Source organism: Pseudochaenichthys georgianus, chromosome 10 (assembly GCF_902827115.2).
Source record: "Pseudochaenichthys georgianus chromosome 10, fPseGeo1.2, whole genome shotgun sequence".
NCBI lineage: Eukaryota > Metazoa > Chordata > Actinopteri > Perciformes > Channichthyidae > Pseudochaenichthys > Pseudochaenichthys georgianus.
In genome coordinates this window covers 1,645,301-1,661,746 of record NC_047512.1, presented here as the reverse complement: position 1 = coordinate 1,661,746, position 16,446 = coordinate 1,645,301, and the positions used below count along the sequence as shown (strand labels likewise).

Below are 16,446 nucleotides of genomic sequence, written 5' to 3'. Positions count from 1 at the left end.
TAGTGTCCCCTAGTCTCCCAGCTGTGTGCGTCACTCTTTAGTGTCCCCTGGCCTCCCAGCTGTGTGCGTCACTCTTTAGTGTCCCCCGGTCTCCCAGCTGTGTGCGTCACTCTTTAGTGTCCCCCGGTCTCCCAGCTGTGTGCGTCACTCTTTAGTGTCCCCTGGCCTCCCAGCTGTGTGCCTCACTCTTTAGTGTCTCCTGGTCTCCCACCTGTGTGCGTCACTCTTTAGTGTCCGCTGGTCTCCCAGCTGTGTGCGTCACTCTTTAGTGTCCCCTGGTCTCCCAGCTGTGTGCGTCACTCTTTAGTGTCCCCTGGTCTCCCAGCTGTGTGCGTCACTCTTTAGTGTCCCCTGGTCTCCCAGCTGTGTGCGTCACTCTTTAGTGTCCCCTGGTCTCCAGCTGTGTGCGTCACTCTTTAGTGTCCCCTGGTCTCCAGCTGTGTGCGTCACTCTTTAGTGTCCCCTGGTCTCCTAGCTGTGTGCGTCACTCTTTAGTTTCCCCTGGTCTCCCAGCTGTGTGCGTCACTCTTTAGTGTCCCCTGGTTTCCCAGCTGTGTGCGTCACTCTTTAGTGTCCCCTGGTCTCCTAGCTGTGTGCGTCACTCTTTAGTGTCCCCTGGTCTCCCAGCTGTGTGCGTCACTCTTTAGTGTCCCCTGGTTTCCCAGCTGTGTGCGTCACTCTTTAGTGTCCCCTGGCCTCCCAGCTGTGTGCCTCACTCTTTAGTGTCCCCTGGTCTCCCAGCTGTGTGCGTCACTCTTTAGTGTCCCCTGGTCTCCCAGCTGTGTGTGTCACTCTTTAGTGTCCCCTGGTCTCCCAGCTGTGTGCGTCACTCTTTAGTGTCCCCCGGTCTCCCAGCTGTGTGCGTCACTCTTTAGTGTCCCCCGGTCTCCCAGCTGTGTGCGTCACTCTTTAGTGTCCCCCGGCCTCCCAGCTGTGTGCGTCACTCTTTAGTGTCCCCTGGTCTCCCAGCTGTGTGCGTCACTCTTTAGTGTCCCCTGGTCTCCCAGCTGTGTGCGTCACTCTTTAGTGTCCCCTGGTCTCCTAGCTGTGTGCGTCACTCTTTAGTTTCCCCTGGTCTCCCAGCTGTGTGCGTCACTCTTTAGTGTCCCCTGGTTTTCCAGCTGTGTGCGTCACTCTTTAGTGTCCCCTGGTCTCCTAGCTGTGTGCGTCACTCTTTAGTGTCCCCTGGTCTCCCAGCTGTGTGCGTCACTCTTTAGTGTCCCCTGGTTTCCCAGCTGTGTGCGTCACTCTTTAGTGTCCCCTGGCCTCCCAGCTGTGTGCGTCACTCTTTAGTGTCCCCTGGTCTCCCAGCTGTGTGCGTCACTCTTTAGTGTCCCCTGGTCTCCCAGCTGTGTGCGTCACCCTTTAGTGTCGCCTGGTCTCCCAGCTGTGTGCGTCACTCTTTAGTGTCCCCTGGTCTCCCAGCTGTGTGCGTCACTCTTTAGTGTCCCCTGGTCTCCCAGCTGTGTGCGTCACTCTTTAGTGTCCCCTGGCCTCCCAGCTGTGTGCGTCACTCTTTAGTGTCCCCTAGTCTCCCAGCTGTGTGCGTCACTCTTTAGTGTCCCCTAGTCTCCCAGCTGTGTGCGTCACTCTTTAGTGTGCCCTAGTCTCCCAGCTGTGTGCGTCACTCTTTAGTGTCCCCTGGTCTCCCAGCTGTGTGTGTCACTCTTTAGTGTCCCCTGGTCTCCCAGCTGTGTGCGTCACTCTTTAGTGTCCCCCGGTCTCCCAGCTGTGTGCGTCACTCTTTAGTGTCCCCCGGTCTCCCAGCTGTGTGCGTCACTCTTTAGTGTCCCCCGGCCTCCCAGCTGTGTGCGTCACTCTTTAGTGTCCCCTGGTCTCCCAGCTGTGTGCGTCACTCTTTAGTGTCCCCTGGTCTCCCAGCTGTGTGCGTCACTCTTTAGTGTCCCCTGGTCTCCTAGCTGTGTGCGTCACTCTTTAGTTTCCCCTGGTCTCCCAGCTGTGTGCGTCACTCTTTAGTGTCCCCTGGTTTTCCAGCTGTGTGCGTCACTCTTTAGTGTCCCCTGGTCTCCTAGCTGTGTGCGTCACTCTTTAGTGTCCCCTGGTCTCCCAGCTGTGTGCGTCACTCTTTAGTGTCCCCTGGTTTCCCAGCTGTGTGCGTCACTCTTTAGTGTCCCCTGGCCTCCCAGCTGTGTGCGTCACTCTTTAGTGTCCCCTGGTCTCCCAGCTGTGTGCGTCACTCTTTAGTGTCCCCTGGTCTCCCAGCTGTGTGCGTCACTCTTTAGTGTCCCCTGGTCTCCCAGCTGTGTGCGTCACCCTTTAGTGTCACCTGGTCTCCAGCTGTGTGCGTCACTCTTTAGTGTCCCCTGGTCTCCAGCTGTGTGCGTCACTCTTTAGTGTTCCCTAGCCTCCCAGCTGTGTGCGTCACTCTTTAGTGTCCCCTGGTCTCCCAGCTGTGTGCGTCACTCTTTAGTGTCCCCTGGTCTCCCAGCTGTGTGCGTCACTCTTTAGTGTCCCCTGGTCTCCAGCTGTGTGCGTCACTCTTTAGTGTCCCCTGGTCTCCCAGCTGTGTGCGTCACTCTTTAGTGTCCCCTGGTCTCCCAGCTGTGTGCGTCACTCTTTAGTGTCCCCTGGTCTCCAGCTGTGTGCGTCACTCTTTAGTGTCCCCTGGTCTCCCAGCTGTGTGCGTCACTCTTTAGTGTCCCCTGGTCTCCCAGCTGTGTGCGTCACTCTTTAGTGTCCCCTGGTCTCCGTTGTGTTCTGAGCTTCTTCAGCGTTTGGTTTCTGCAGCTTTCAGTAAACGCTGCATGTCTCCTCAAGTTTCTGAATGTCCTCTAAACGCTGCATGTCTCCTCAAGTTTCTGAATGTCCTCTAAACGCTGCATGTCTCCTCAAGTTTCTGAATGTCCTCTAAACGCTGCATGTCTCCTCAAGCTGCTGGAGATGTTTCTTCATGTGGAACCTTTGGGTTTTTATATCTGCATCCTTTCTGAATCTGTTTCTCCTAATGGAAGTTTTGGACCGTTGTTTGCATCTTTCAGCTACGGTTCATTCCCCCACCGGTCTATTAACTTAAACATCAAGAGGAACAGAAAACATCCAAGACGTCTTCATTCGGCTCATAACACACACCCTGCAAATACCATGGATACAATACCAACACAGCAACACCACGTAATGGCTCGGCCCAAGGAGGATGAACGTATTGCAGCTCTGAAAGTGTGCGTGTGTTAAATCCTGAGCACGGGGGACGGATGTAATGGCATCCAATTAAATGATATCTTAATTAACCTGCGTACTCCGCTCAGCTCCAATTAGCTTTAATTGACACCCTGACACTTGAATGGAGGTCGTTCTGTCCGCTCTATAAATACCTGCCGCTCTCAGAGGTCAGTGAAGGTCACGGATAAATAAATGCAACAGTAAATCTTTTGGAAATAATGAGGCTCAGGCTTTTCCCACCTCCACAGGCTGACGAACCCATAGGGGTGAGTCACCTCGCTGCATTCAGCCGGAGAGACCGGCGACTTCTTTCAGAGCCGTCGACTAATTACTCGCCTGACTCAAACTCAACGGCACGAGGCGTCAGACAGCCGCTGGTGTTAGTGTGCAATAAAGAGGCTGCCCCACCCACACACACACACACACACACACACACACACACACACACACACACACACACACACACACACACACACACACACACACACAACACACACACACACACACACACACGCACGGAGAAGCACAGACACACACACACACACACACACAGTCACACCACACACACAGAAGCACACACACACACACACACACTAACACCACACACACGCACACCTCACACACACACACACACACACACACACACACACACACACACACACACACACACACACACACACACACACACACACACACACACACACACACACACACACACACACACCACACACACTCACACCACACACACTCACACACACACACACACACACACACACACACACACTCGCGCACACACACACACACAGACTCAGAAGCAGACACACTCACACCACTCACACACACACACACACACACACACACACACACACACACACACACACACACACACACACACACACACACTCACACACATTCTGCAGAGTAACTAACACGCCACTCCATCTAACATGAGTTTTTCAATTCGTACTCCATTTATCCTCCAGTTATCCATCATTTATTCGCCTCATCGTGATTTTGTCCATAATGCAACACGGGACATCTGAAAATGGGCTGCACCTGGGGCGAGATTACCTACCTCCACCCTCAGGTCCAGAAGGCCGGCCTATTAGACAAAGACGTGCTTCAGAGGTGAGGCTGAATGACTAACTAACGGCTACATCTCTAAGTCGTGATTGACGTCTCCTGAAACGGTTATTATGCCGCGATTAAATGTTCTTTGTCTGAGGTCGAATGAGGTCACTAAACCACTGCACGTCGTGAGTCACACCGGTCAGCTTTCAAAGTGAACTCGACACTTTGCCGAATTGTAAGTAGAAGAAGATGGTTTAAGTTCCTTAAACTCCCAAATTATGACAAATTCAAGAACTACTGGTTTTCTATAGCAGCTCTGTTCAGAAGTGCTTTGAGCGAGAAGTCAACAAATAAGTACACATGTAAATTGTCCCAACACAAACATCCAAACGTACGCAGATGATTCTGTAGTTTGTAGCTGGTGCAACTTTCGAGAACAATAAACACCAAAACAAAGTCCTCTCGTGTAAAGCCAGTGATGGACTGACGGCCGTCCACACAGCGGCGTGCGTTGATGCTCGCCGGCGGGGGGGGGGGGGGGGGGGGGGGGGCTGAAACTCGACCAACAACCAATCACCTGAATCTCCCGCCCGGACACACAAGCAGCGGTTTGATTGGCTAGAGCTCGTACTGGCATATGATTCGATTGGCTGACGCTTCCGCCGAAGCGAGCAACGCTTTTGAAGCTACGCTTTGCTCCCACAATGCAGTTCGGCGAAACGTGACGTCACCCCATTCAAAGGGAATGGGCAGAAGCGTTGAAGCTTCAACGCACGCCGCTGTGTGGACGGGCCGTAAGGGGCGGTACATCTCTAAGAGGTTGACAAATCACAACAGAGCCGGCCAGCTAACCAATCAGAGCAGACTGGGCTCTGGTTTCAGACAGAGGGTGAAAAGAGTTTCTGCAGCACAGGCAGTATGAGAGCAATCAAGAGCTTTTTGAACATTACAGCATGGAGACAGTACATACTGATATACACCAGGAGACCTGAAACAAAATGAACTGTTAAATCATATCTGGTGCTTTAGTTTTGAGAATACACACGGTTTCAACCTGCTTGTATAAAGAGAGAGATCAACTCCCTGACGTTCTGATGATGTCATGGTAACGTTCTGATGATGTCATGGTAACATGCTGATGATGTCAGGTTAACGTTCCGATGATGTCATGATAACCTTCTGATGTCATGGTAACGTGCTGATGATGTCATGCTAACGTTCTGATGATGTCGTCGTTTTGATGATGTCATGGTAACGTTCTGATGATGTCATGGTAACGTTTTGATGATGTCGTGGTAACATGCTGATGATGTCAGGTTAACGTTCCGATGATGTCATGGTAACGTTCTGATGATGTCATGATAACGTTCTGATGTCATGGTAACCTTCTGATGTCATGGTAACCTTCTGATGTCAGGTTAACGTTCCGATGATGTCATGGTAACGTTCTGATGATGTCATGGTAACGTTCTGATGATGTCATGGTAACGTTCTGATGATGTCATGATAATGTTCTGATGTCATGGTAACCTTCTGATGTCATGGTAACGTTCTGATGATGTCGTCGTTTTGATGATGTCATCACGGCTTGTAAATGTAAAATGTTCATTGCCTAAACCTACACATGGTTTGCAAAGCACCTGAGATGAACCTTCTGTTTCCTTTCTATAAAGGCTCATAAATCACAACCCATTCAACCCCGTATAGAGAAGCTGTTTCCTGAACCACAGAGTGTATTTCCTGGTGCCGACATGTCCTCAGATGAACACAAACTTTCTAGGACTGGGAGAAAGGTCTGAGGAGAGAACCTTTAAATCATGAATGAGTGCATGTAGTCTCCGCACTCTGCATGATTTAACAGCTGCCCCACCTCCTATTGTGTTACACATATCCCCATTTTCAGTCTGTTGTGCTTAATGTGCCCTTATGGCTTATATTATGTGAGGAAATGGAGCTACACCACAGCCAATTCCCCTTAAATGCCTCGCCTGCTCGAGGGTGCTTCCACATTGTGTTCAAGTCTAAGAGTGTACGCCATCATTTTGCATCGCATCACCAAATGTATCAACCATTACTTACCAAATAAAATGCTTTTAAGCTTTTGAATGAACTGTTATTAAGTACTAGGGTGATGAACTGACCATTTAGATTACCTATATCTTATAAGTGTGTCCCAATTGCGCATATTTAGGGAATTCACAACAATGTTTGGAGCTGTGAGGAGATGCTGGCTGTCTTTATCACTACTTTCACAAGCTAACATTTGCTAGCTAGCTTGTTAGAGGGGAAGCTAATGTTGGCAAGCTAACAACGTAGATCAATGGTAACCGTTAGCTAGCTTTTAAAGTAGCTTTCAAAGGCTTTTAACAAAAAAAGTAGATAGCTAATGTTTGATAGGTAGATAGATGGGTAGATGTATAGGAGATAGATAGCTAATGTTTGATAGGTAGATAGATGGGTAGATGCATAGGAGATAGATAGCTAATGTTTGCTAATTAGTCAGTAGCTAACCTTCACTATTAGCTAACGTTTCCTCGCTAAACAACACACTGACAGGTGCATTTTAAATGTGATCTTGTTTTAATACAAGGTAGTGGGATAATGGGCAGAGCTACACAAGGGGAAAGGATAGTACAAAGCAATCAACTAAATGAGTATTTAAGAAGCAGGAAGGATGTTTTTAAAATGTTTTAAAAGGACAAAAAGATTCAATCTTAATAAAAACCAAACCACTTAATTTGAGGCAATGTGGAAGTTCACACTTTCCAGACTCCCCAAGATATAGAAACAAGTAACAATGAGAAAGCACATTTTAGAAAGCATGAATTACACTGGCTAAATTCAGAGGTGGGAAGTAGTGGAGTACAAATACTTTGTTACTGTACTTAAGTACATTTTTCTGGTATCAGTACTTTACTACTTATTTGTCTGACGACTTTTTACTTTGACTTCTTACATTTTGAACTCAAATACCTGTACTTTCTACTTCTTACATGTTGAACTCAAATACCTGTACTTTCTACTTCTTACATGTTGAACCCAAATACCTGTACTTTCTACTTCTCACATGTTGAACTCAAATACCTGTACTTTCTACTTCTTACATGTTGAACCCAAATACCTGTACTTTCTACTTCTCACATGTTGAACCCAAATACCTGTACTTTCTACTTCTTACATGTTGAACTCAAATACCTGTACTTTCTACTTCTTACATGTTGAACTCAAATACCTGTACTTTCTACTTCTCACATGTTGAACTCAAATACCTGTACTTTCTACTTCTCACATGTTGAACTCAAATACCTGTACTTTCTACTTCTTACATGTTGAACCCAAATACCTGTACTTTCTACTTCTCACATGTTGAACTCAAATACCTGTACTTTCTACTTCTTACATGTTGAACTCAAATACCTGTACTTTCTACTTCTTACATGTTGAACTCAAATACCTGTACTTTCTACTTCTTACATGTTGAACTCAAATACCTGTACTTTCTACTTCTTACATGTTGAACACAAATACCTGTACTTTCTACTTCTCACATGTTGAACTCAAATACCTGTACTTTCTACTTATCACATGTTGAACACAAATACCTGTACTTTCTACTTCTTACATGTTGAACTCAAATACCTGTACTTTCTACTTCTTACATGTTGAACCCAAATACCTGTACTTTCTACTTCTCACATGTTGAACTCAAATACCTGTACTTTCTACTTCTTACATGTTGAACTCAAATACCTGTACTTTCTACTTCTTACATGTTGAACCCAAATACCTGTACTTTCTACTTCTCACATGTTGAACTCAAATACCTGTACTTTCTACTTCTTACATGTTGAACTCAAATACCTGTACTTTCTACTTCTCTCATGTTGAACTCAAATACCTGTACTTTCTACTTCTTACATGTTGAACTCAAATACCTGTACTTTCTACTTCTTACATGTTGAACTCAAATACCTGTACTTTCTACTTCTCTCATTTCCCAAACAGCTGGTTCCTTTAGTCTGAATGTGTGTTTGGTGCGTGATCATTATTCTTTAGAGTCACTGCGTGCCTATTGGTTGGAACACGATCCGTGTATCCATCACTTCCTGGTCTTCTCTAAAGAAGAGGGACCAATGGAAACGTTGTCATGTTGCCGTTGGTCACCATGGAAACATTCATTAGCTAACAATGGCATTATTGTTCTATTGATATAAAGGGAGGTCAGGTACTCTTTAAAGCAGCTGCTAGCTATGGGTACTTTTTACTGAAGTACACTTCAAAGCCTCTTTACTTTCACTTGAGTAAAGAAGTTTAGTCAGGACTTCTACTTTCACCAGAGTATTGTTAAAGAGGAGTATCTGTACTTCTACTTGAGTAAAGGACGTGTGTACTTTTGCCCTCTCTGGCTAAATTATTGAAAAAGCCAAGAGGACTTCACTTCAGACTTTAAGGACAAGCATCAAGTTGTACAGCTTTAAAGTTTTGATACAGCGAACCCCACGAATGACAACGTTGGTGCAATCAGCTCCCCTCAGCTGACGCATGATCGGTGCAGTGTGTTTCTCACTTCCCTCACACAGCGAGCATCATCTGTGAGGACCACCGAGGATCCTGAACGCAGTCATCAAGCCTGCAGAAGTGAAAAAAGGTCTGCTCTTCAGACCCAATCAGCCGCACTTCAGCAGCTCCTTCAGATATGGAAACCTCTCAGAAGTCACGCTCCAGAATATCTGCGAGGTCTGTAATGTGGAAGATACTCAGAGGAAGTGGAGGTTATCTCAGTTTCCACTTCCTGTCACAGCTGAGGGGACAAACTGGAAAAAATGCTGCTCTAAAGACTAGTTGGAAAATTGGACTTGAAATAAGTCCAAATATCTGCCAATAGAACAAGTGAAAATGTCCTTGGTAAGATCTATTGAAATCAGAAGGGATAGTTTGATAAATTAGATCTGTGATCAGCTGGAGAACTTATTCTGAACTATATTTGACCAGGATCAGGCGATGTCGTGTTACAATATAATCCACAAACGCTCCAAAGTGTTCTGTGCTCTGATGTTAGCTTTCCTGATACATACGTGGAAACACTTCCTCTGAGATACAACTCAAAATACGTTATGGAATACTAAATAAATAAGTAATTAGATACCTTACCGTTACTGCGCTCATAAAGAATGATACGAATAAGAATAATGCGTATTGAACTGGTTTAATCAATTAGTGAGGTTATTTACGGCACAGCAGTTACAACGGTCAAACGACATTAAAACAGAATTGTCCACATTTTGTCTTTAATAGTTCCTAACGTTAGATATGTTAATGAGATATGGACCGCAAAACAAACAATTTCCCTGCTTTTCTTTTTTGATAAAAACTTCTTACGTTTTCGGGGGGGGGGGGGTGGGGGGCCCTTTTTCTAGTTTAGAGCCTCCAAATGTCTGTGCACGTCCCTGGTGAAAAGAAACAAGTTTCATCTGAGATACAACTCAAAATAAGATGTTTTGACTGAACACGATGATGTCTTATATCAGGAGTAGAGACGCATTCTGACTGGATATCAGACACATGAACTGGGCAAGATTTAGAGTGTTTGAAGTGCATTTATTTTGCACCACAGTTAGCCGAGGCATCGAAATCACTCGGTGACGAAGAGGCAGGAATGTGTTTGTGCTTTCTCACGACAAAAACTTGAAGTCTTGCCCAGTATCTGTGTCTGATATCCAGTCAGAATACGTGATAACACATATTTATTAGAACATCAGCAGCTAACATCAGAACACAGAACACTCTTGAGCGTTTGCGGATTATATTGTAACACGGAAATATCTGATTTATCTACACATCCCGTCTTCTTTAAAGAAATCTTACCAATGTTCACTTGTTCTATTGGCAGATTTCTGTACTTATTTCAAGTGAAAACAACTCCAAGCCTCTCGTCTGAAAGAGGTATTTCCTCAGTCACCCCTCATCGGTCCCTGATTGAGTTTGCCTCCTGCTGATTGCCCACCAGAAGTTCAGCTTAGCTGCAGGTCAAAGTTCACCGGTATCGGTTGTCAACAAAGCCCCAGGTGTTCTGTTTTCCTCTTCCTCTGGCCCTTTCTTTGGGCCACAGTGCTGCAGATCTATGAAGCCTTTAGCAGTTTAAGACATTGCGCAGGCATCTGGAACATCTATTAAGAACACATGGTGAAATAGGCAGTAGAAAATAGAAGACTGGGGAAATATAGTTGCCTCTAATGTCCCAGCTTGCAGTGGGTTTTGCTGATCCAATTTAAGCTGTTCTCAGTCAGTGTTGGACCTTATACCGAAAACACGTTACCCACATATTCGTGAGCTCGGACAGGTCTAGGACTTGTTTGTATTAATTAGTTGACCGTCTATGTTTCCTGTAGTTATTTCATTGGCTCTTTTTACTGCACTGTTAAGATGGATGATGGACTTTTATTAATCCTCGTGGGGACATTGTTTCTCTGCATTCGACCCATCCTAGTGTTCGGAGCAGTGGGCTGCCATTGTGAACGGCACCCGGGGAGCAGTGTGGGGAACGGTGCCTTGCTCAGGGACACCTCGGTAGCACTTGGTCTTTCCGGGACTTGAACTGGTGACCTTCCAGTTGCCAAGTCCCTATCGACTTCGCCACCACCGCCCACTAACATCTTGAAAATACCCTTCAACAAGACTTTCAGGCCGTTAGTGTACGGTTTTATTATTATGCTGCTTGTTGTATTTTTGTAACAATGTCCGGGGTGAATAAAGTCTTATCTTATGTTCTGAATAAGGACATCATTGAAAAGCTAAGAATCTCCTCTTTCCATCATACTTGTAAACATTCTAACTTTTAAACGTGGTGGGATAGCCATTTGTACGACAGATACATTACAGTATCACGTTTGAAAGAAAAACACTGTCCGTCTCTTTTGAAATGCATCTAAGCATCAAAAGACTGTGATTGAACAGCTTCCAGGTAACAATGGTTTTAGCTGAATAAGAGCTTTAGAGGCAAACACCTGATTTTACACTGGACGGCTGGGTGTTGAACTAAATAGCTCCCTAAGAATAAGAGAGCCGATGCTATTGGCTTTGAATCTGGAGTTGACAGGAGACTAACGATCAGGAAGAGTTTGTCCTGGAAGCTTAGGGAGAGAGTGCTGCCCACGCGTTGTACGAATCCCCAATGAGACAGGATATTAGCATGCAGCTTGTCGTACACACAGCGGTGTTTAAAAGGTGGTGTCTACATGTGTCTCATTTAGGGGGACATGTCGGACTGTGCAGCCGACACATGCAGGATGAAAGCGGATTAGCGTCGTCCTTTTTAACTTTCTTTTTGATAATGACGCTTCTGCTGAGGAGCTGTTCCCATTTCATCTGATTAGAGGGATCAAAGAGCCATCACTTCCCCTCTGAACTTCAGATGGTGAGAGTAAAGTAATTTGGCAGAAAGGGACGGCTCCTGACTCCAGCTGTGAATCACAGAGTTTACAGCCGGTATATTAGCATATAACAGATAGCGTGGGGAGAACATGACATCGACGAATAGTGAAGATGCAGAAAACGTTTAAAGCTGAAGGTCAGAGCCTGAACGTGTCTGTCTGAGGTTGTTTGATCAAATTCACAATTTGTTAGACTTTTGTAGAGGTGAAAAGCTCTCAATGACACCGACATGTTTTAGTAGCATTTAGAAAACTGGTGGAGACGTGAAGTCATGTCACCGTGCTGTAGTTCCTATAGCCCAACATTAGCCTCCTTTAGCTTAGCGGTGGTAACGTGAAGTCATGTGACCGGGCTGTAGTTCCTTTATAGCCCAACATTAACCTCCTTTAGCTTAGCGGTGGTGACGTGAAGTCATGTGACCGTGCTGTAGTTCCTTTATAGCCCAACATTAGCCTCCTTTAGCTTAGCGGTGGTGACGTGAAGTCATGTGACCGTGCTGTAGTTCCTTTATAGCCCAACATTAGCCTCCTTTAGCTTAGCGGTGGTGACGTGAAGTCATGTGACCGTGCTGTAGTTCCTTTATAGCCCAACATTAGCCTCCTTTAGCTTAGCGGTGGTGACGTGAAGTCATGTGACCGTGCTGTAGTTCCTTTATAGCCCAACATTAGCCTCCTTTAGCTTAGCGGTGGTGACGTAAAGTCATGTGACCGTGCTGTAGTTCCTTTATAGCCCAACATTAGCCTCCTTTAGCTTAGCGGTGGTGACGTGAAGTCATGTGACCGGGCTGTAGTTCCTTTATATCCCAACATTAGCCACCTTTAGCTTAGCGGTGGTGACGTGAAGTCATGTGACCGTGCTGTAGTTCCTTTATAGCCCAACATTAGCCTCCTTTAGCTTAGCGGTGGTGACGTGAAGTCATGTGACCGTGCTGTAGTTCCTTTAAAGCCCAACATTAGCCACCTTTAGCTTAGCGGTGGTGACGTGAAGTCATGTGACCGTGCTGTAGTTGCTTTATAGCCCAACATTAGCCACCTTTAGCTTAGTGGTGGTGACGTGAAGTCATGTGACCGTGCTGTAGTTGCTTTATAGACCAACATTAGCCACCTTTAGCTTAGCGGTGGTGACGTGAAGTCATGTGACCGTGCTGTAGTTCCTTTATAGCCCAACATTAGCCTCCTTTAGCTTAGCGGTGGTGACGTAAAGTCATGTGACCGTGCTGTAGTTCCTTTATAGCCCAACATTAGCCTCCTTTAGCTTAGCGGTGGTGACGTAAAGTCATGTGACCGTGCTGTAGTTCCTTTATAGCCCAACATTAGCCTCCTTTAGCTTAGCGGTGGTGACGTGAAGTCATGTGACCGTGCTGTAGTTGCTTTATAGACCAACATTAGCCACCTTTAGCTTAGCGGTGGTGACGTGAAGTCATGTGACCGTGCTGTTGTTCCTTTATAGCCCAACATTAGCTTTTTACTTCACAAATTATAAAGGTATTATTATGTGGAGATTATCCTGCTGAACAAAACGTTCAAGTATCATAAACGTTTGAGAGAGCTATTTGCTAAAATAATCCAAATTCCAACGGATATGAGAGATCATACTTGTACTTGTGATTTTCTGTTGACTTGCAGAAGAAGCAAATGGTGTTTTTTCTGTTTCTGAATCCCCCTGAACACCCTCCTCTTCCTCCTCCTCTTCCTCCTCTTCCTCCTCTTCGCCTGTCAAACCTTCAGAGTGACCGCAGGCCTCAGGGGGAAACAGTAAAACATTACCAATGTCAAACACGTGTGAGATTAAAGGAGCCATTTTCAGAGGCTCTCAGACTGCACGTTGAGACGTTTCATTGAATCCATACGAAGGTTAAATGTACAGTAGCGGAAAAATGCTGCGTATGCTCTTTATGACATACTACACTCCTGAGAGAAGCTCCGACATCTGGTCTTCTTCACTCTTTTTATAAAACCATTTTGCAGTTTTCTTTACGAAGGTGTCCCGTTAGAAAAGTCCTTGAAAAGGATCCTCTAATTGTAAATCCCAGAAGGAACGGCCAAAGATACGTTGATGGTTCGGTGTCAAAGACATTGAGTTTGTGCCGTTCGGATTTACTGTATTTAGTTGGAATGCTGATAACAGTGGCAATGCAGTGTGTTGCCATGGAAACACACTGCTCGCCATGAAACACGGCTTTCTCATAACTTCAGTGAAACTGCTCCAAACGCCCCAAAACCTCACAGGCTTGGTAACGATGCAGCCATCAACGCATCTAAGCGTATTATGGGGTGTCATCAAATGCCGTTGCCATGGCGACAGATCATTCGCCATCAAGTTAGTTCAGAAGTTCGCAGTTCAAATATCCTGCTGCTTTTCCAAGCCTTTTTACTTTCTTTTCTCGTCACACATTCAAGCCCCCAGCGTTCACGTATCATTTCAATCTACATTCTTCTCTTTCTTCTTACATTACATTTCAGCATAGCAGTTTAGAGTCAGCTTTTCAGCATAACGCATTCCCACTAGCAATCTCCATTACAGTTACATAAAATGGAAATGTGTCTTTTGAACCGTCAATTAAAACAACACACACCATCACACACACATTGAGCAGTTCAAACACAAACAAATTGCATCTTAAATGGACTAATTGGTGATTTAAAAAGTGCTGAGTGGTTTGTTTTTCCATTCGGGTGCGTTTATAAAAAAATATATACACGTCAGAGCATGATACAAGTATTACAAATACATATGTGTGTGTGTGTGTGTTTATGTGTGTGTGCGCTCGTGTGTGCGCTCGTGTGTGTGTGTGTGTGTGTGTGTGTGTGTGTGTGTGTGTGTGTGTGTGTGTGTGTGTGTGTGTGTGTGAGGGGAGGATAATTTAAAAAGGCTCCACAAAGCATTTCTTATAATGGATTTTCCTGGCCTTCGGGACTTCGTCTGGGTAAAAAACTTAATTGAAATACGTTCTATATTTAAAAATATAAATCAATGGTTTGCTGGGTTCAAAATGTACCGTATGGACTTAGAAAGATGTGACAATGTTCTTTCACGAGGGACCCTGGCCTCATTACTCCAGATACAGAAACACCAGCACAGCAGGGGGTGAGGTGTGATGATACCTAATAACCTCTCGGGGGACATAGACACAACTTTAGAAAGCTCCGGATATATTTCATGCTTCATTAAAACAATAAACACATTTCGCTTTAGATATGGAATAAAAATGTCAGAGTAGATTCACAGTTACAGGTTGCAACACGTCCACCTCCAGGCGCTCAGTCTCATTAAAAGCTGTTTCCGTACCTGAACCCAGTGGAGTCAGGCAATCGTTACTTTTCGCTGACGCAGCTCCACTCTGTACACCTGAGTGCAGCTAGCTCTCCTCCTCACTGCTACCTGCGTGTGTTCCACTGACTGATGTGTTGTTGTTGTTGTTGTGTTTCCGCAGCCACGGTGTCATGGTGGGGCGGATCTTTCTGATCTGCTTCCTGTCTCTGGTCATGCTGATGAGCATCCTGGGAAACCTGCTGGTGATGACGGCCGTCTGCAAGGACCGGCAGCTCAGGTGGGATCTCACCCATTTCCTGTCTTTTGTTTTCATGACATTTAAATTCTAAATACAAACAAATACAAAAATACATTCGAAATTGTTTTAATTAAAAAACGAAATAAAAAAGTATGTAAAATAAATACAATACATACAATTCAAATACATAGGACCGACAGCTCCGTCTCCTCTCCTGTCTTTCAGTCGTGGCTCATTTCCGACAGTACATACTTTAAAGTAAAACTACGACTTCTAATACTTTCTGGGTGGTGATCTTTATTGTAGATCTGACGAGAAGTTAGTTTGTCCCAAGAATATAATCTCCTGCACATCAGCACCCCCTCCACCTCACTGCACCCCCTTCCGTTTAGCCACCATGGGGTCTAGAGCCTTCAGCCGCTCTGCACCCCCCTTCCGTTTAACCACCATGGGGTCTAGAGCCTTCAGCCGCTCTGCACCCCCCCTAACCACCATGGGGTCTAGAGCCTTCAGCCGCTCTGCACCCCCCTTCCGTTTAACCACCATGGGGTCTAGAGCCTTCAGCCGCTCTGCACCCCCCTTCCGTTTAGCCACCATGGGGTCTAGAGCCTTCAGCCGCTCTGCACCCCCCTAACCACCATGGGGTCTAGAGCCTTCAGCCGCTCTGCACCCCCCCTAACCACCATGGGGTCTAGAGCCTTCAGCCGCTCTGCACCCCCCTTCCGTTTAACCACCATGGGGTCTAGAGCCTTCAGCCGCTCTGCACCCCCCTTCCGTTTAGCCACCATGGGGTCTAGAGCCTTCAGCCGCTCTGCACCCCCCCTGACCACCATGGGGTCTAGAGCCTTCAGCCGCTCTGCACCCCCCCTAACCACCATGGGGTCTAGAGCCTTCAGCCGCTCTGCCCCCCCCTAACCACCATGGGGTCTAGAGCCTTCAGCCGCTCTGCACCCCCCTAACCACCATGGGGTCTAGAGCCTTCAGCCGCTCTGCACCCCCCCTAACCACCATGGGGTCTAGAGCCTTCAGCCGCTCTGCACCCCCCCTGACCACCATGGGGTCTAGAGCCTTCAGCCGCTCTGCACCCCCCCTGACCACCATGGGGTCTAGAGCCTTCAGCCGCTCTGCACCCCCCCTGACCACCATGGGGTCTAGAGCCTTCAGCCGCTCTGCACCCCGCCCCACCTGACATCCACAACACTGACTCTCTCCCCATTTTCTAATCACGTCTCAAAACATGTCTCTTCACACTC

General features: G+C 46.3%; 1 protein-coding gene across 1 annotated transcript in view; it reads left to right on the top strand.

The window, feature by feature from the left end:
* The window catches only part of htr4 (5-hydroxytryptamine receptor 4), a 193,088-nt gene that overhangs the window by 98,190 nt on the left and 78,452 nt on the right, over positions 1-16,446 (top strand). The window contains exon 3 of the mRNA XM_034093032.2: positions 15,116-15,232. Coding sequence (XP_033948923.1) covers positions 15,116-15,232 — 117 coding nt within the window. The remainder of the gene's footprint in view (positions 1-15,115; positions 15,233-16,446) is intronic.